The sequence below is a fragment of the Ranitomeya variabilis genome, chromosome 4 (genome assembly GCF_051348905.1).
Source record: "Ranitomeya variabilis isolate aRanVar5 chromosome 4, aRanVar5.hap1, whole genome shotgun sequence".
NCBI lineage: Eukaryota > Metazoa > Chordata > Amphibia > Anura > Dendrobatidae > Ranitomeya > Ranitomeya variabilis.
In genome coordinates, this window is record NC_135235.1 from 210224329 (window position 1) to 210246165 (window position 21837).

The 21837-nt window shown below is 44.8% G+C and overlaps 1 protein-coding gene across 10 annotated transcripts in view; it reads left to right on the plus strand.

Moving 5' to 3' along the window:
* SYT3 (synaptotagmin 3) overlaps positions 1-21837 on the plus strand; it is a 255817-nt gene that overhangs the window by 155431 nt on the left and 78549 nt on the right. For all 10 annotated transcript variants that reach the window (XM_077259819.1, XM_077259821.1, XM_077259822.1 and 7 more), the window contains one exon: positions 6400-6772. In XM_077259819.1, the coding sequence (XP_077115934.1) occupies positions 6400-6772 (373 nt within the window). The remainder of the gene's footprint in view (positions 1-6399; positions 6773-21837) is intronic.

A 21837-nucleotide genomic window follows, 5' to 3' on the forward strand; every position in this document is an offset into this window, starting at 1 on the left:
CTACCTTCTATATAATCTGGGTTATGGCTAACACTCATTGTCAAAGCTGACTTATGCTGCATGGTTGGAGATTGTTGGTTGATGATTGTTATTGGAGAAGGCATTTGGTGGATTTATCTGTGACTGTTGCTTGGTTTTGAGTGTGTAATAATTCCCTTTCTTTTCCTACTTTAGTTTAACCTCATCCTCCACTCCCCTGGTGCATTCCTCTTTTATATGTGTGAGTATATTTGTATGTTTGGTATTTTTTGTTACCCCTGTTCGTATTACCTTGTTAGCCTGGTTGGTGTACTACGGTACACTACTACTTCCCTCTTCCCTGGGTGGGGGAAGGGTAGAGATTGAGGGCAGATGCAGGAGCTAAGGCAAGGTATGTGGCCCCGGCACCTTCACCATCAGAAGTAATTCGGGGAACAGGGCGAGCTAGGGCTTCTCTAGCGTTATGGACAGGGAAGGAGCTCCTGGTCCTCTGGGACACCTGAAAACAGATTCATGAGAGTACAACCTTATTAACTAAAATTAAGCACAGTTTTTCCTTATTCAAGGTGCCCATGTCCTTTAATAACTGGCAGAAAAGTATGAGTCATTTTCAATTGATATGCAAGAACAACTCTCAGATTGGTTTAACTTACAAGATGTTAGACTATATTCTTCTGGCTCGGTGTCAGTGACACAAGATTACTAGCTTTGAAAAATAAACATGATTTTGTGATATTCTGTCAAGAGATGTTTATACTCTGTGTGTCTGTATGCCAGCCAGTGGTTGTGATGGGAAGAGCAGCCAGTCAAGATTTTGTTTGGTCTCAGTTCTTTGTTGAATTTGTATTGTGAGAAATTAGAGTCATTAACGAAATTCATGGGAAGGTAATAGTGTGTTCTAGTGAAGATAGAACGTGCTCGGATAGGGCATTATCCGAGCATGCTCAGGTGCTAACCGAGTGTCCTCAGCATGCTTGAAAAATACTGTATGTTCGAGTTCCTGCAGTTGTCTGTCTCACTGCTATTTGACAGCCGTAACATATGCATGGATTTCCTAACAAACAGGCAATCTCCTCATGTGTTGACTGTTGAACAGCCACAAGACTTGCAGCCGCGGAGACTCAAACATATTCTTCGAGCATCCCGAAGACACTCGGTTAGCATCTGAGCATGCTCGGATAACGCTTTATCCAAGCATCTTCGCTCATCACTAGTGGTCATGTCTGTACATAATCCTATATCTGTTTGCCGCCAGCCTCTCACTCAATTCGGAAGTATGAGATCCAGCTATGCCATGTATATTAGGTTTGGGGTAACTTTTGTGGATCCCCTGTCTACCCTTTGATAAAAAAAAAAGAAGTAGGTCACCTTAAACCTTCCAAGACAGTGTGCCTCAGTGGGTGCTTTTTGTTGGCTCAGCTTTTTTTAGGTGTTCCACAGTCAACAATTGACAATAACGTTTTGACCATGCAACCTCTGGAGAAGTACATGGAAAACCAACAGAAGTCAAAGTGGGATGATGTTTCCTAGTGCCATTGGTGGTGGTCTACCAACAGAAAGCCCTAGCAAAATGCAATGGCTTATCTCATGTTGTCTTCACTGCTCCCCAGCCTCCAGGCTTCCTGTTTGCTGGGGGGGGGCTAATGCGCTCCTGATGATTGACAGTTTGAGACGACTGCATATCTGAGCCACTGGCCAGAAATATGCACTCTTAGCTACTACTAGCAAAAGTCGCTTTGCCTCTGAAGGATCAGGATCACTAAAGTTGGCTGGAAACCATTGATGCAGCCGTGCTTGCAAGCTGGGTAGCGAAGAGCTTGCAAGTGGACACTCTTTACCTAGGGAACATTTTTCAGAGGTGGCTGGTAAGTTTGGCAACGAACTGTACGCAATAGAACTAAGAATCCCTCCATTCTTGGGAAAATTACAACGTCGGTTGTTTGAAATTTTGCCCAATTAATAAGATGAGACAACCCCTAAGATTTAGCATACGGTATGTATCCAGATAAACGTTTTTCATGTTATCAATCCAACTGAGAACCTGAGTGATTTGGTTCCCAGAATCCCTATGTACCATTAGAATCCCTAATAGTGCGCTTCCATTATCCTTTTCAGCTTAGTACTTAGTATTCTCCAGTTCACTGAAGCAGTGGAGTAATGCACTAAAACAGGTATTTTCTCCCCAGGAGACTGGAGACAGTAAAGAATCGGCAATCGAACTATAACTCATAGATGAATCGTGTAACGGTGCAAAATCTGCAGGTAGTAAAATCTTCATGTGCAGCTGTAAAGGTGCCAACTGTGGCGAGGAGAAAATATTTGTTTTTGATTTATTCTTTCATTATTTAGCTCCATGTAGTATTTTTAAGAGTGGATTCCCTAGAGATTCATGACTGTCAAACAGGGCCAATCATGGTAGGGTTGAACCAAACATGGTAGGAAAAAACATTTGTCAGGCTGCGAGATTTCTGCAGCTTGCAAACGTCAGTCTGAGGCTTACAGTTACCGCATGTTATGCTGCATTCACACATCCATGTGTCACAGTCCAGTTTTGGGTCTCCCGACCTGCATGTATACGGCTGTGGAGTTTGTGTATTGCAGTCCATACTTGGTGTTACACACCGGTCCCCCGGGACCGGGCTCTGCTCCCCTCAACCTTGTCTGCTAAATTTTGTTTTGCTGCTCCCATGTGATCATCTGCCTGGGCCTATGTAATGCCTACTAAGAAACACACTCGTGTCTTGGTATTAAGACTTCTAAGTTCTCCAGATCTTTGTGCCCTCAGCCTCCAGAATCCCTCCTACCTGTCTGCTGAGTCCATGACCTCTGCTTCCTGTCTGTGGTCTCCAGGACCTTTACTACCTGTCTGCAGTCTCCAGACTTCTGCTACCTGCCTTTAGCCTCCAGGACCACTGCTACCTGTCCGCGGTCTACAAACTTCTGCTCTCTGCCTGCAGCCTCCAGGAAATCTACTGCCTGCCAGCAGCCTCCAGAACCTCTGCTACCTGTTTATGGTCTCCAGACTTCTGCTACCTGTCTGTAGCCTCCAGAACATCTGCTACCTGTCTGCGGTTTCCAGACTTCCACTACCTGCCTGTAGCCTCCAGAACTTCTGCTACCTGTCTGCGTTCTACAGATTTCTGTTATCTGCCTGCAACCTCCAGAACTTCTGCTGCCTGGCTGCAGCTTCCAAAACCTCTACTACCTGTCTATGGTCTCCAGACTTCTGCTACCTGCCTGTAGTCTCCAGAACCTCTGCTACCTGTCTACAGTCTCCAGACCTCTGCTACCGGTTTGCTGTCTGCTGTCTTCTGCTATCTGCCTGCAGCCTCCTGAACCGCTGCTGCCTGCCTGCAGCCTCCAGAACCTCTGCTACCTGCCTATGGTCTCCAGACTTGCTTGCAGCCTACAAAACCTCTTATACCTATCTGCGGTTACCAAGATGTCTGCTACCTGTCTGCGGTCTGTTACCTGTCTGCGGTCTCCAGGACCTCTGCTTATTTTCTGCCATATCAGGACATCTACTACCGGTCTACAGTCTCCAGGACCCTTGCTACCTGTCTGCAGTGTTCAGAACCTCTTCTACCTGTCTGCAGTCTCCAGAACCTCTGCTATCTGTTCCCGGTCTCCTGTCTGTCCACACTCTCAATTGCTTCTGCTACCTGTTCCTTACATGCTTTAACTGCCTGCTGCACTGACCCCCTTGGACCGCGTGCACACTAGGACATTTTGACTTTGAGGCTCCACCTCACCAGTTGGGCCTAACCCTCAGACTTTGACATGGACATGTGAATATGGCCTTCCCCTTTTCTAAAATTAAGATGCAAACCAATCAGTGATTCAATCTCACAATTAGACCGGAGATCACAGGAAGAGCTTTTAGAAGCTGTACAGCAAAAATGTAGAAAAAAGTGGCATGTGTCACAATAAAGACTGAACATTAGCAGATGGTGAGTGCCCACTTTTTTCTACATTTTTGCTATTTTATGGATTATTTTTCTGTGGCAGCACCCAAGTTCTGCAATTGGCATATACGCTGGATATCTGACACACATTTACACAGGTGTTTTCACTAGCGGTTGGTGCGGCAATCTGTTTTTCTTTTTGCTTTGAGCTTTTAGAAGCTGTACAGGTTTAGGTGCTGAGAAATAATACTTTAGGTAATTGCTTTTAGCTATCACTTGTAAATTCTCCGGAGACATAGAAACAGTCATCCTGCATCTTCGGATGATAGTATTTTTTGTCCCAGATGGACACTCATGAACATCCCCTGGGTTATGCTTCCAGTGCATTGTTACCCGTGCCGCCTGTTCTTTGTGCAGTCTGTTCTTAATTGGTTATCACTCACAGAAAACACTTCCTCTGATCCTTTTATTGATTGCTTAACCTTAAGTGGTGGAGTGCTACATTGATATGGAAGCTACATCCTCACCAAGCAATCACTCAATGTGAAACAAATAGATGAGATTCTCCATTCTGTAGGAATTGTGTCCTATGTGGAATGTCACCAGACCACCAGGTACACCAAGTGTACATATATCCCTTTAAATTAGAGGTCAACAGTATGCTTAAAGGACTAAAGACTGGTGTAAAGACAGATTAATGTAATTTTATTATTTTAACTTCTTCCCGCCACTAAAAAGAAGACAGCAAAGTAGTAGCTGGCTAGCCGGCATTTTGCTCGATTCATAAAAATTGAATCCAAAAAATTTTGGATTCACATTTGATGGTTACACATCAGAGTTTAAGGACTGAACTTAGTAGTTGCAGATAACATTTCAGGGACAAAACTTGGTTGTTGCAGATCAGAGTTGAGAGAATGAACTTGGTGATTGCACATCATAGTTGAAGGACAGAAGTTTGTAGTTATGTATAACAGTTGAAGAACATAACTTGGCGGTTAGACATCAGAGTTAGGAGACTGAACTTGGCGATTACACATCAAAGTTGAGGGACAGAACTTTGCAGTTACACATCCTAGTTGAAGGACAGGACTTATCAGTTCATATAAGGGTTAAGGGACAGAATTTAGTGATTACAAGAGACAGAACTTGGTGGTTACATATCATAGTTGATGGACAGAACTTGGTGGCTACACATCAAAGTTGAGGGACAGAACTTGGTGGTTACACATCAAAGTTGAGGGACAGAACTTGGTGGTTACACATCAAAGTTGAGGGACAAAACTTGACAGTTACACATCAGATTTCAGGGGCAGTACTTGGCAGTTACCAGCAACCATAGGATCAAACCTGGTCTACCTAGAATGGACTTTTGTGGCTCAATGCTCCAGCCTAAACTCATGATACAATGAACCATTGTGTGATAGGAATTCTGGGGGGAGCTCTAGTCGTTAGAAGGATATTCCAAGATCAATCAACAGGTTGTCATCCTGACTGATGAAAACAAAGTTTTATTAAAAAGTTATTTAGGTGGTGTACTAATAGTACCACAGCTAACAAGCATAAAGTATATTGAAAGGAGAAAAACACAGCGCGTTTCGGCTAATATTGCCTTCATCAGGGGTTCAATGAACCATTGGTAAATAGTAAACTTGCAATACTTGCAATAAAGTGGAGTTAATCATTATGTTTTCAATCAGATATGTTTCTTTTTGTGCTCTCTGCTGGGTGAATACTGAGAAGGTCATGAGCTCCTGGTGAGAAGACAGGTTTTCATATTCCATTTGCATAGAGACAATAATTTCCTGCCAGGAGACTCAGCACTTTGTCTGAAGATTGACTTTTAAATGAAAAGTAATGATAGATTTCTATGAGTTTCATAAATGTTAATATTGACTCAGGATGAGAAAGAATTTACATTTTCATTTTACTTTTGTAGAGCGAATTGTTTTATTTATATAGCAATTTTGCTTTCAGAGGAGGAACTCCATCTTAAAGAAAGATGCAAGATGGTAATAAGGAGTGTGGGTTGTCTTCAGTGTCAGAATGGAGGGCTACTGAGACAACTAGACAAGGATATGTGGTGGTATGGTGGGGTTTAATTGATATAACTTCCACTGCTTCTAAAAATGGGGTCTCATTGCCCCCATATGAATAGAGAAGTATGACCACAACTCCATATACTATCTATGGAAGTGGTGATCACAGATGCACTTTCAGCTATGGGGCTCAGGTGAATCCAGAACTTCGACACTTTTATGGTCCTGCCCCCATAGTGAAACACCATGGTATATACAGCACATGGTATTTGGCTATTTCATTGTACTTTGTGATCAGATTTACGTGTTTTGTTAGCAATCAGTAGTAGGAGGTCAATAAACCTTTCACTTGATTACTTATTGTGAATGGGCTACATGGTTGGCTTTGTCAAAATAAGCCATCGTGACCTTGACCAGCACAATTGTGATTGAGTCCATTGTTCATATTCCTACTAACTCCCATTAACCTTTTCTTCCAGATGTCTCTGTCAGTCTCTTATCGGTCATTGTCACCTTCTGTGGAATAGTTCTCCTTGGAGTCTTGCTCTTTGTCTCTTGGAAGTTATGTTGGATTCCATGGAGGGACAAAGGTTCAACTCAGAAGAAGGATCATGGACACCATGGCCACCTCCACCATTCTCACTATGGGGACTTATTGGTGGAGCGTGTGGAGCTTGGACAGGAGATGCCGGAACGTTCTTATTTAGACATGGACTCTTACCCAGAAGCCAACATTAAAATAAGTCAGACATCTCCTGACATACCAGTTGACAGCCAAGGTGTTTCCAAGGAATCTCAGATGCCTTATGCACAGTCACACCAGCAAGTGGCTAATATTGCTCCTACAACAAGGTAAGAATCCTATATTTTACCAGTTGCTTTGCTCCTCAGACACTTCACATAGTTTGTAGGTTGTTTTAACACAGTATGTACCTACATACTCATACTCAAGCTTTATGAATGGCCATTGTTCGGATGCACAGTGTTACACTATTGGCACATTGGCTCTATTTTGTCTGCTATTTCGTGCCTCTAGGGTAGAACATTGTCATAACATGGAATGCATTGGAGCATGTCAAAATTTTTGGAATTTGCAACACAAACTTCTGAGTGCTGTCATATCAAGTCAGTCCCTATTCCTCTTGATCCATCATACACTTGCACGCTCAGATCAGCTAAGTATGCATGTATTCTGTATACTGTATCATGTATACTGGTATCAGCTGATGGGACTACTGCTCCCATCATCCGACACTTGCTGCCACTAATGGCAGGGAGAGCAGGAGCGGGAGATGGGAGTATTCATCAGCCGCTCCTGCGCTATAGATACAAAATAAAAAAAAACGGTGTGGGTGCCCCTGTATTTTTGATAACCAGCCTGGCAAAACTCACAGCTGGGGGCTGCAACCCTCAGCTATCAGCTTCAGCAAGGCTTGTTATCAAGAATAGAGGAGTCCCCATGCTGTTTTTTAAATTATTTAAATCAGGGGTCCCCAAACTACGGCCCGCGGGCCGCATCCGGCCCCCGGAGGCCTTTTACCCGGCCCCCGTCGCAATTCCCATGTTCCTCTCGCTTCTGAGCGCCCGGCACTATGCAGAAGCGAGAGTTCGGCGCTCATTTTCCAGACTGAGACTGAGTCCAGACTCCAGACCTAGATGAGCACGTCGCACGTAGTGACGCGCGACGTGCGCATCTAGGCCTGACAGGCGAACAGCGAGGAGCGCGGGCAGCGCGGGAGCAGCTACGCTACAGTGCACTGCTAGGTAATGTATAGTTTTCTTTGTTTTTTAACACCTTCCCGACCTGTGACACAGCGTATGCGTCATGAAAGTCGGTGCCAATCCGACTTGTGACGCATATGCTGTGTCACAGAATGATCGCGTCCCTGCAGGCCGGGTGAAAGGGTTAACTCCAATTTCACCTGACCTACAGGGACAGGGGGAGTGGTACTTTAGCCCAGGGGGGGTGGCTTCGCCCCCCCCGTGGCTACGATCGCTCTGATTGGCTGTTGAAAGTGAAACAGCCAATCAGAGCAATCTGTAATATTTCACCTATGAAAATTGGTGAAATAATACAATCCAGCCATGGCCGATGCTGCAATAGCATCTGCCATGGCTGAAGACCCCGATCTGCCCCCCCCCACCACCACCGATCTCCTCCTCTCCGTCCTGTCATGTCCCATGCTTCCCTCCGTCCTCCTGTCCGCTCCCCCGTCCTCCTGTCTGCTCCCCTCGTGCTCCGATTCCCCCCCCCGTGCTCCGATCGCATCCCCCCCATACTTACTGAGCTCCGATGTCCCTCCCGGTGTCCTTGGTCTTCTCCATGGGTGCCGCCATCTTCCAAAATGGCGGCAGGTTCTTTCCAGGTACATTTTGATTGCTGTGATAGGTTCTATCACAGTGATCAAAATAAAAAAAATAGTAAATAAACCCCCCCTTTATCACCCCCATAGGTAGGGACAATAATAAAATACAGAAATTATATTTATTTTTGTTTTTCCATTAGGGTTAGGGGTAGGGTTAGGGGTAGGGTTAGGGTTGCACTTAGGGTTAGGGTTGCACTTAGGGTTGCACTTAGGGTTAGGGTTGCACTTAGGGCTAGGGTTGCACTTTGGGTTAGGGTTGCACTTAGGGTTGCACTTAGGGTTAGGGTTGCACTTAGGGTTAGGGTTGCACTTAGGGATAGGGTTGCACTTAGGGATAGGATTGCACTTAGGGTTGCACTTAGGGTTAGGGTTGCACTTAGAGTTAGGGTTGCACTTAGGGCTAGGGTTGCACTTAGGGCTAGGGTTGCACTTAGGGTTAGGGTTAGAATTAGGGTTAGGGTTAGAATTAGGGTTAGAATTAGGGTTAGGGTTGCAATTAGGGTTAGGGTTACAATTAGGGCTAGGGTTGGAATTAGGGTTAGAATTAGGCTATGTGCACACGGTGCGGATTTGGCTGCGGATCCGCAGCGGATTGGTCGCTGTGGATTCATAGCAGTTTTCCATAGTTCCCATTGAAATAATGGTGAGTTTGTTGATTTAAATGTACTAGTTCTTTATTTTGAATATTGTATTTGTTCCCTGGATGTTTTTTTACTTTAAAATGAGATATGTGTAGTGTACATAGGGATTTTCACAGTTTTTTTTATAGTCCAGCCCTCCAACGGTCTGAGGGACAGTGAACTGGCCCCGTGTAAAAAGTTTGGGGACCCCTGATTTAAATAATACCTACGGCCCTGCAATACCTGCACCTAAGGAAAGAGACATAGCAAATCAGAAAAAATATATACTACATTTGTAATTGAAGGTATTTGCTAGTGTTATTATTATTACACCTACTACATATTGAGATAGGATTGTGGAGATGAGAATTCCCCTATAAACGTCTTATACACATTAGACAAAAATCAGCCTCACTTGCCCATCCTGATGGGTTCAGCTGACTTTTTATGCTGAGGAGTTATTGATCGGGCATGTCCGATTTTGCTTTGTTACCTACCTGTCTTGGGTATCCCAGGCTCAACTTCCTTCTCCTAGTTCTGATGCCCTCTGTTGTGCTCCACATCAGGTTTTTAATCTTATTTAAGGCCCATTAGGACACTCAGCTGTATCTTAGAATTATAATTCAAGACTCTAGTTAGGTGTACTCCACCTCCTGTACGCACCGCTTGTAATCTGCTGCTTTCCCTGCTGACTTGGCTTTTTCCTACCTGCTGCTCCCAAGATTCTTACGTGTGCCACATCCTTGCTCAACACGTGCCATTTTGCCAGCTGCACCAACACCAAGGATTAGGGTTGAGCGAAACGGATCGGTCATTTTCATATATCGGCGACTTTTAGGCAAAGTCGGGTTTCATGAAACCCGAACCGATCCTAGTGTGGGATCGGCCATGTGGTACACGATCAGAGCACCAAAGTCGCGTTTCATATTACGCTGTCACCGCCGTTTTTCATCCAATGAAGGAGGACGCAAAGTGTGGGCAGCGTGATGACATAGGTCTCGGTCCCCACCATCTTAGAGAAGGGCATGGCAGTGATTGGCTTGCTGTCTGCGGCGTCACAGGGGCTATAAAGGGGCGTGCACGCCGACCGCCATCTTACTTCTGCCGATCTGAGCATAGGGAGAGGTGTTGCTGCAGTTAGTCAGAAGCAGGGACAGAGTTAGGGAGGAAATATAAACCCCCAAACCGCTTGTGCTGGAGCGATTTCCACTGTCCCACACCACCTTTTTGTGCAGGGACAGTGGAGGTCGTATTTTAGTGCAGCAGCTGCATAGCTGTGTGCACGGTGCTGTGCAAACCAACTGCTTTTTTAAACGCAAAATTCCTGTTGCTCCTTTCTGCACAGTTACCTATCTTGTTTATTTGTCCACATTTTTGTGTGCAGCAGTCCTTTTTATTGCTGCCATACTTGTCCTGAGCTCATTGTAGGGAGCTTGTTATTTATTTTTTTTTTTTTATTTATTTTTTTTAAAATAATAATTCCAGCCACTTTCTGGCATGTTCATAGTGTTGTGTTATACCACTGGGCCAGAGTTGTGGTTCTGTGTCTCCCCCCAAAAAAAAGGGAGAATAAAATTCGCACACAGTGTATATTCTGCTGTACTGCTAGTGTGTTGTATATATCAGGCAGCCACTTTCTGCCACATTCATAGTTTACTGTTATACCACTGGGCCAGAGTTGTGGTTCTGTGTCTCCCCCCCAAAAAAAGGGAGATTAAAATTCGCACACAGTGTATATTCTGCTGTACTGCTAGTGTGTCGTATATATCAGGCAGCCACTTTCTGCCACATTCATAGTTTACTGTTATACCACTGGGCCAGAGTTGTGGTTCTGTGTCTCCCCCCAAAAAAAAGGAAGATTAAAATTCGCACACAGTGTATATTCTGCTGTACTGCTAGTGTGTCGTATATATCAGGCAGCCACTTTCTGCTACGTTCATAGTTTACTGTTATACCACTGGGCCAGAGTTGTGGTTCTGTGTCTCCCCCCAAAAAAAAGGGAGATTAAAATTCGCACACAGTGTATATTCTGCTGTACTGCTAGTGTGTCGTATATATCAGGCAGCCACTTTCTGCCACGTTCATAGTTTACTGTTATACCACAGGGCCAGAGTTGTGGTTCTGTGTTTCCCCCCAAAAAATGAGGAAGTCTGGTGGAAGAGGCCGTTGGGGGGGGGTTGTCACCTGGTACTGATGGTGGTGCTGCATCTGGTGGTAGTGGCAAAAGGCTGGAGGTGTTGAGCCTGCGTCATCGTCTGGCTACACAAGGCCTCGAAGGTTCCCTTACCTGGGAGTAGGAAAACAGCTTTAAAAGCCGGAGCAGCAGGAAAAAGTTTTGGCTTTCCTTGCTGACTCAGCCTTTAGCTCTTTGGCCTCCTCTTCCCAAAGTTCAAAATGTCACAGCAGCCAGTCGTCAGTGGATGCTCCCGGTCAGGAACAAGACGTTTCCTTGTGTCCTTCTCCCAAACCAAAAGTGAAGGATGCGTCAGGCGACACAACAGGTTACTCCATGGAGCTCTTTACACATACCGTGCCTGGGTTAGAAAGGGAAATTGTACCCTGCCCATTACTAGAAGAATCGGACATGGAGTGCACTGATGCACAGCCACAGCTAGATTATGATGCTGTTCCATTGAGTCAGATCACTACATTGCCCTCGCAGTTTGCTGAGCCAGAATCTGACCCTGATGAGACTATGGTGCCCTGTCCCGAACGCTATAGCACCTTACACGGTGACACTGAGGAAGGTGCACATGACATTGAGGAGGAGGAGGTGATAGATGACCCAGTTGTTGACCCAGATTGGCAGCCATTGGGGGAAGAGGGTGGCGCTGCCAGTAGCTCAGAAGCGGAGGAGGGTTATCCACAGCAGCACCAATCTACATCGCAACAGCTGTCATCTGGCAGGCCCGTATCAGGCAAAAAACGTTTGACAAAACCAGTTTTAGGACAGCGTGGCTATCCTGTGAAAGTTGCACAGCGTGCAATGCCTGAAAAGGAATTCCATAGTAGGAAGAGTGCAGTGTGGCATTTTTTTGACCAAGATCCCAATGATCAGTCAAAAGTGATCTGTAAAAAATGCTCAAAGACCTTTAGCAGAGGGATGATTCTTAACAATTTAAATACAAAGTGCATGCGTAGACATTGAAACAGCATGCACTTGCAAGCCTGGACTAACTACCTAACGTCCCGTACTGTTGGTGCACCAGGTCTGAATGAAGGTAGTCAGCACCGCAACATTGCTTCCCTCACTGTAAGCCCACTGGTTAGGACACCAGCAGCAAATGTGGAGCGATCGTCGCTAGGCCAAAGCAGTCAGGGAGTCAGAAGGTTAATGGTAGGAAGCACTGTATGTAGGCCAACATCACCAACTCACTCTCAATCTCCCATGTCCACAACCACCACCACCGCTAGTTCCACCATAGGCAGCTCTCCAGTCCAGCTCACCCTGGAAGAGACTCTTGTTAGGAAACAAAAGTACTCATCCTGTCATCCGCGTACACAGGGTTTGAATGCCCACATTGCCAGACTTATCTCGTTAGAGATGATGCCCTACCGGTTGGTTGAAAGCGAAGCTTTCAAAGCCCTGATGGCCTACGCAGTACCACGCTATGACCTACCCAGTCGCCACTTCTTTGCGAGAAAAGCCATCCCAGCCCTCCACCAGCATGTCAAAGACCGCATTGTCCATGCACTGAGGCAGTCTGTCAGTGGGAAGGTGCACCTCACAACAGATGCATGGACCAGTAGGCATGGCCAGGGACGTTACGTGTCCATCACGGCACACTGGGTTAATGTCGTGGATGCAGGGTCCACAGGGGACAGCAATAGTGGGACAGTTCTGCCTAGCCCACGATCTAGGAAACAGTTGGCTGTAGACATTCGCCACCCCACCTCCTCCTCCTCCTCCTCCAGAAGCGAAAGCTCATCCACAGAGCGCTGTCGCATGACCACTCCATCCGCAGCTGCCAGTGTTGCACACGAGGTGTCCCATTACGGAATAGCGAGGGGGAAGCGTCAGCAGGCCGTGTTTGAAATGAAGTGTTTGGGCGACAACAGACACACCGCGGAAGTTCTGGCCGAGTTCTTGCAGCAAGAAACTCAGTCATGGCTGGGCAGTGAACATCTTGAGGCAGGCAAGGTAGTCAGTGATAATGGAAGGAATTTTATGGCTGCCATAGCCCTTTCACAACTCAAACACATACCTTGCCTGGCTCACACTTTGAACCTGGTGGTGCAGTGCTTTGTTAAAAATTATCCGGAGTTACCAGCCCTGCTCCTGAAGGTGCGAAGACTTTGCTCGCACATCCGCCAGTCGCCCGTACACTCCAGCCGTATGCTGAACCATCAGCGATCGCTCAATCTTCCACAGCACCGCCTAATTATCGACGTTGCAACAAGGTGGAACTCCGCACTGCACATGGTTCAGAGGCTGTGTGAACAGAGGCGTGCTGTCATGTATTTGTGGGAGGATACACATACACGGGCAGGCAGTTGGATGGCAGACATGGAGTTGTCTGGTGTGCAGTGGTCCAAGCTACAAGACCTCTGTCAAGTCCTTCAGTGTTTCGAGGAATGCACACGGCTGGCAAGTGCAGACGACGCCATCATAAGCATGAGCATCCCACTTATGCGTCTGCTGATGCAAAGTTTGACGCACATCAAGGAGCTGGCGTCTGCAGCCGAGGAGGAGGGAATCCTTGATGACAGTCAGCCATTGTCTGGTCAGGGAACTGTCCAGGACGAGGTGGCGGTCGAAGAGGATGAGGATGATGGGGATGACTATGTATGGGAGGAGGATGCTTCTCAGGGGCCACTTGAAACTGGTGGCGTTGCAAGGTCAGGTACAGGTTTCTTGTGGGACACTTGTGATGTGGATTTCCAAGAAAGTGCTCCTCAACCCAGCAGGACCAGTGAATTGACACCAGGAACATTGGCCCACATGGCTGAGTATGCCTTGCGTATTCTAAAAAGTGACCCCCGCATTGTCAAAATGATGACCGATGACGATTACTGGTTGGCCTGCCTCTTGGATCCACGCTATAAAGGGAAAATGCAAAACATCATGCCACATGAGAACCTTGAGCAAATATTGGCTACCAAACAAGCAACTCTTGTAGACCGTTTGGTTCAGACATTCCCAGCACACAGAGGCGGTGATGGTCCTCACACTTGCCGTAGGGGGCAACATGACAGAGGTGCTAGAGGTGCCGAAATCCGAAGTGGCGTTGGACAGAGGGGTTTTCTGACAAGGTTGTGGAGTGATTTTTCAATGACCGCTGACACAACAGGGACTGCTGCATCTATTCAAAGTGACAGGAGACAGCATTTGTCCAGTATGGTTACAAACTATTTTTCATCCCTTATCGATGTTCTCCCTCACAGGTCATTCCCCTTTGATTACTGGGCATCTAAACTAGACACCTGGCCCGAATTGGCAGAATATGCATTACAGGAGCTCGCTTGCCCTGCTGCCAGTGTGCTTTCAGAAAGAGTCTTCATGCTGCTGGTTCAATACTGACTGAAAAAAGGACACGTCTGGCTACCCAAAATGTAGATGATCTAACCTTCATTAAAATGAACCAATCATGGATTGCCAATTCTTTTGCCCCACCTTCCCCTGCTGACACGTAGCTTGGGTGATAAATGACTCGCTTTTGCCCTCCTCTTACTGACTTTGCCAATTCCTCCATTTGCAGCTGCTGAATGTCCACCATAGGCCACTTTTATACCTCCCTAAATAGGGCTGACTCCCCCCACAGGACCGTGGTCACCACTTGGCGCAAGCACCCGTGCAAGTGCTGTTTGCCTGGACAGGTGGGTGCGCCCACTCTACCTCTACTAAACAAAGCTGAGTTTGAATATACAGGCTTTCGGCCTCTATCAACAATATGAAACTGCATTTGGCCTGGTTCTTGGTTTGGGCCTATTGACGTCTGCTGCTGCCTCTTGGTTTCCTCAAAGAAACAAAGCTGAGTTTCAATCTACAGGCTTTCGGCCGCTATCAACAATATGAAACTGCATTTGGCCTGGTTCTTGGTTTGGGCCTAGTGACGTCTGCTGCTGCCTCTTGGTTTCCTCAAAGAAGCAAAGCTGAGTTTCAATCTACAGGCTTTCGGCCTCTATCAACAATATGAAACTGCATTTGGCTTGGTTCTTGGTTTGGGCCTAGTGACGTCTGCTGCTGCCTCTTGGTTTCCTCAAAGAAACAAAGCTGAGTTTCAATCTACAAGCTTTCGGCCTCTATCAACAATGTGAAACTGCATTTGGCCTGGTTCTTGGTTTGGGCCTAGTGACGTCTGCTGCTGCCTCTTGGTTTCCTCAAAGAAACAAAGCTGAGTTTCAATCTACAGGCTTTCGGCCTCTATCAACAATATGAAACTGCATTTGGCCTGGTTCTTGGTTTGGGCCTAGTGACGTCTGCTGCTGCCTCTTGGTTTCCTCAAAGAAACAAAGCTGAGTTTCAATCTACAGGCTTTCGGCCTCTATCAACAATATGAAACTGCATTTGGCCTGATTCTTGGTTTGGGCCTAGTGACGTCTGCTGCTGACTCTTGGTTTCCTCAAAGAAACAAAGCTGAGTTTCAATCTACAGGCTTTCGGCCTGTATTTAGAATTTGAAACTGTATTTGCCCTACTAGTTTGGTTGGGCCCTACTAACAGTGTCTGCTGCTGCTTGTTGTTGTCCTCCACTGAACAAAGCAATGCTGCCTGTTTACTCCTGTTACCAATTTTTTTCTGCTTTTAGCCTCCTTTTTTATTTTGGGCCTATATCTGTGTTTCCTCCTCATCCTGCCTATTACCCAGCCACTGCTTGATGGGTCTGCTGGTACATTGACCCAGGCCACTACATTCCCCTTGCACTCTACACAGCCAGAATCTGACCCTGCTGAAAGTCAGGTCCCCCTTCCCGCATACTATACCACCTTACACGGGGACAAAGAGGAAGGTGCATATGAAAGTGCAGGTTCCTTCATCAGGTGGGGGGGCATACTCGTTGGCGACGTCACTGTCACAGGGCCCATCATAGTACGCAAAAGTGTCACTGCCGGTGGGAGGTGCCCCCGCCGTCAAACACAACGCCGTACTTTGAGGGGCCCTGTGCCAGTGCCAATGCGAACGAGTGGGCCCCCCTGCTTGCTCTGGATCACAGCACTTGCAAAGTTGAAATACTTACCTCTCCCTGCTCCACCGCCGTGACGTATTCCACATTTCCTGGGCCCAAGAAAAAATTGAGCCAGCCCTCCCCCCCCCACAACTTTAACCAAATGACCCCCAATTTTCAAAACCTAACTATTATAATAAGGTTAATTAAGATTGACAAGCTTAAGTAACAATAATTGATGTTTTTGACATTAAAATGGGCTCTGTAGGTGTTTTCCTGTCCTCCACTCACTGCCGACTTTTATTCCCCATTGACTTGCATTGGGTTTCGTGTTTCAGTCGGCCCCCGACTTTTCGCAATGATCGGCCGATTTCACCCGACCCGACTTTTGACAAAGTCGGGTTTCGCGAAACCCGACTCGATCCTGAAAAAGTAAAAGTCGCTCAACCCTACCAAGGATCAATGTATTCACCTAGACCTGGGGCTTAGTGGTTCCACTTGACTACAGCAAAGATGTCTGTTGGCAACATTCTCGTTGAGAGCACAGTAGCGCTCGGCTGGATGAATGCTCCTGTGTATGGGAGACACAGTCGAGACGGCTTACAGCCATCTAATGTGCATCGATCAGCCAACAGCTATCTATTGTGTATGTAGCCCTTTAGTCTTACTTAAGACCTTAATAGCAGATGAGCAAATCAATTTGCTCTGCAGTTGACATTTCCAACAAAACCGATAAGAGCCTTGACCGGCACAGCTTCCAACCAACCAGATGGATCGCCATTGGTTCCTCTGGTCTTTGATATACAGATTTGCCAGTCGGAGCGAGATAATCAAGCAATTTCTATGCTTTTGTTGGCTGTAATTATATATTCTAATGTTTCTATTTATGTGCTAACCTTCTTCTACCCCCTCTTATAATATCCAGTAATACTTACGCTTCATCTCCCAGTAGAATTTATCTCCACACATGAGCTTATTTTCTTAGTAAGTTTTTGGCCGGTCTCTCACTTTGGCACGGTTTTGAGTTTACCGCACACATATAAAATTAAATATACAGCATTTTTATTACTAGACCTCTGGGAGACTCTCTCTTAATTTGAAGAGTTTCATTGACTTCTCTTGCACAAAGCGATAGATGTAATTCCACGACTGGATAATTATCTGTCCACTGGCTGCTTCTTATTAATTCTCATTAGCCTTATACATCTTCCGAAAATAGTGTTAACTTTTGTTGCACAGTGTGTTTTCATAAAATATTCACTCCTCCAAAGGAAGACTACATATCATATAATTATACAGATAAGCATACTGATCCGGATACACTGGCAATGTGATTATTACCGGGATATAGCTCGCTAATAGTCCTTCACTATTCAGCCGGTGCATTTTATCCTTGTGATGACTAGCATGTTTTTTTCTTACAATTTTATGCTTCGATCATGTTAAGGAAGTCATTGTCTGGACCATTTTTTATTTTTAGAATGAAACATCTTGAATACTTGAAACATGGTATGAAAATTAATTTAATTAAAAGTATCATAGCTTTGGGCCCAAAGATCACTGGTCATATGGATCGGTAATAAGCATGTGTGACCACCACTATAGACAAGTGAATGGACCAGTGGTTGCATATGCTCACTAAAGTGCCATTCACAAATAGCACTATGGGCATCATTGTTTTTGGAGTCGGTGGAGGTTTCCCCAGTTCCACCTGCAGGAATCATACATTTGATGCCTATCTCTCCAGACCCAGAGTATGATAAACATAGGATGGAAAACAAATTATTAAATGAACCTTGCCACTTACCTGCCCTACTTCCGTAGCCCACCGTTTAATGCTTCTCACCTCCACTTAGGTTTTCCTATGCTATAGTCACCATGCTTCACAATTACCTGTCCAACTTCCACAGCCAACATCTGATGCTCCTCATCTCCTCTTGGGTCATATATATATATATATATATATATATATATATATATATATATATATATATATATATATATATATATATAGCATCAATGGTAGAATAGAACATATCTTTGCTTGTTGAATCATGGCTCAGATTTCCAATAAAAGTTAAAATAAGAACATTAATAAATGATTTTAAACTATAAATACTATGTAAATGAAATACAGTGGTTTTATTAAACAGATGTGTGGCAAACCTCTTTTAAACCTCACAGGAGAGATCATAAATGTATAATTACTGAGGTCTGAGTGCCAAGGTCCCCACAGATCCTGTTCAAAGTGGTCCCAAGAAGTCCCAGAATGTAATGTGTAAATGGAGTGGTGCAAGGAGCACTTCTGTAGACAGTCAATGAAGAAGTGGTCAGATATGCTTCCATCAGCTTTATACACGTAGGGCTTGTCTCAACACTGATGGGGGTCCCATCAGTCAGATCCACCACGACCATACATTTATCATAATGATTTATGTTGTTGTGGAACAATCTGTGCCCCCGTGTGTCCTTCTCGTGACCAGAACCTTTGTTCATCTTGGTGGAGTAAATGACTAGTGGAGATCTTGAGATTAGAGTTGATCCTGATCCAGCGCCACATTGATAGTCATTAGCCGCTGGATAATTGCACTAGGAATCTACTACCGGTAACATCCCCAGAGCCTCTTCTGATTTTCAGGCCACCGCAACATCATTGTGTTGCAGCTCAACAGACCCATCACATCATGGTGGCCTACTAATTAGCAGAGATCCCACGAGGATTTTTGCAGGGCTTTGGTCTGGCGAACATTGAATACCGACCTGGCCGTTGGACCTGGGTCCGGAAAAACATTTTGCTCAACTCTCCTTAAAACCTATGAAGAATTGCTTTAGAAAATATTTAGGAAAATTCTGTGTAATCTAAAAAGATATTATTGGCAGAAAATGTAATACCCCTTTAATTAGCAGGGCCAGGATTTAGACATCATAAGAAGCGGGGCAGCGGAGATGTAATTTGCATTGAATCTAAACAATTGGATTGAAATGTGCCCCTAGAGTACTTGAAGGGTTTATATATGCAAATCTCTGATATCATACACAATTAGTTTCATGTCAGTCAAGTGAACACATACAAATAGGAATCCACGCGGGGTTCACTGCGCTACAGAAAAAAGCCTTACGTGCGGATACAGATCCCTATGTTTCATGAGCTTAGGAATGACATTGGAAGTTGAAGGTTGTTTCTGACACACATCACCGTAGACATACAGGACTGTGCAAAAGTTTTAGGCAGGTTGGGAAAAAAAATGCTACATAGTAAAGTTGTATCTACAAATAGAAGTAATAATTGTTTTTTTTTATATTTTTTATCAATCAAATCAGTATTTGGTGTAATGGCGGTTTGCCTTCATCAAATCTTCTATATACACCACAAGGTCTTCCCAAGAATGCCTTGTATCTATCACATGACATGGTACAGTGCAGTCAATAAGGAGGGATTTTCGTAACCTGGATGTATAAAAGCCGAGGTAAGGAGTGCAGCAGCCATTTCAGGGTGATTTAGAAAAGTGAGAGGACACTCAGCTCGACCATATTGATGGGAAGAGAAAGTCCTAATGCATTTGATAAAAACTACAAGTAAATTATGTTGAACAACATCAGCAATGAAGAAAATGAGTATATTACTTTACAAATAATACAGAAATTGATTGATCGGAGGAGAAAGAAATAGGAGAGTTGCCAGCAGCAGTGCCAGATTTTGTGTGATTGATCAATGATATCGTGGAGCTGGCATCTTTCCTGTTGCTTTTAAATTACAACTGCACATTTTTTTTCTTTATTCTTAATGCACTAAAGGCATAAGCAAGACAGCACAATATTTTTATAGCAAAAAAAGTCTGAAATCAAAATAAAATGATGTGCTTGCTTGTCACAAGTTGCCTTCTTTTACAGACAAATATTTTATATTTTGAATCCAGAGTAGCTGCTGCCATTTTTCTGCACTCTAGATTTTATGTTTTTGTGCATAGTTGAGTCACTTGGCCTTGTTTCCATGATGAAGATCTGGCATTATTTACTCCAATTCTTCCACAAAGACCACTTCCGGCCAGACTAATCATATTAGATGGGTGCAGCTGGCCCCTCTGGTTGCTTTTAGTTCTGAGCTGATGGCACTGCTGGACATCTTCCAGTTTGGAATGGAATTAAGCATGTGTTTTTCAGGTGCCGCAGTAGGTTAGCTTGACTGACCACTGTTTTCAAAGTCTTCAACATTCCCCATTTCTTGGTGCTTCTTTTAATGAGCTTGAACAGCACATCCAGTCAACTGTGAAATCTTTGGAAGAGACCTTGCTGATGCAGTATAACTACCTTGTGTCTTGTCACTGAGCTCGGCGATGCCACTGTGTATGGCCTGTGACATAAAACGTTCTTCACATCCTCACCCGTGCTACAGGTTTATGTGTTCCTTACCCAGTTTTAAGCCGCCTACACACCTGTTTCTGTTACAGTTAATATGTTTTAACATACATATAAAAATTATAATCATTATTAACTGTATGGTGTAACTGGATACTCATACACCTGAATATACTCTTCCAAAATGTCCTACTTTGCATTTTGTTAATTGATTAAAATAATCTATTAACACTTCTTTTTTTGAAAGCATTCTTGCTTTGCAGCATTTTTTACTCACACCTGACTAAAACATTTAACAGTACTATAGTTTGGTAGTGTGCTCCCTTTTACTGTATGTAGTCTCATCATTTATAGTGCTGATTCTTTAAAGGGAAGGTGCCATAAAAAAAATTTTTTACAGCAATTGTAAAAATGTAAAGAATTAATGTTTACATTTTCTTAAAAAATATTATCGTTTGTTTATAATTTAGTAAAATATGAAAAATAATTTGAAAAGTTTTGGAATTTCCACTTTTAAACACTAGGGGGAGCAGCTGCTGAAATTTCATAAAAACCTAGTGTACAAATAGCTCACATTACAGCACTGCAGTAATTATGGGCGGAGTCTGCTGAGTGTGTGTGATGTCACTCCTCTCCTCCCCTTCTGGGTGTTTGCTAAAGGATAAGAGAGGATGATGTTCAGGAACCCAGTGAGCAGCCATTTTGTTGGTGACTGCAGAGTAAGGCTGCCGTCACACTATCAGTATTTGGTCAGGATTTTTCATCAGTATTTGTAAGCCAAAACCAGGAGTGGAACAAATAGAGGAAAAGAATAACAGAAACATATGCACCACTTCTGCATTTATCACCCACTCCTGGTTTTGGCTTACAAATACTGAGGTAAAATCCTGACCAAATACTGTTAGGCCGGTTTCACACGTCAGTGATTCCGGTACGTGAGGTGACAGTTTCCTCACGTACCGGAGACACTGACACACGTAGACCCATAAAAATCAATACATCTGTTCAGATGTCATTGATTTTTTGCAGACCGTGTCTCCGTGTGCCAAACACGGAGACATGTCAGTGTTCGTGGGAGCGCACGTTTTACACGGACCCAATAGAGTCAATGGGTCCGCGTAAAACACGGACCTCACACGGACATTCTCCGTCTGGGGTCCGTGTGCGTGCAGGAAACAGCGCTACAGTAAGCGCTGTCCCCCCCACATGGTGCTGAAGCCGGTATTCATATCTTCCCTGCAGCAGCGTTTGCTGTAGAGAAAATATGAAGAATAGTGTTAAAAATAAAGATCCATGTGTCCGCCGCCCCCCCACCCCCTGTGCGCCCCCCCGCTGGTCAGAAAATACTTACCCGCTCCCTCGCTCCTTCCTGGTCTGGCCGCGCCTCCTACTGTATGCGGTCACGTGGGGCCGATCATTTACAATCATGAATAGTCGGCTCCGCCCCTATGGGAGGTGGAGCCACATATT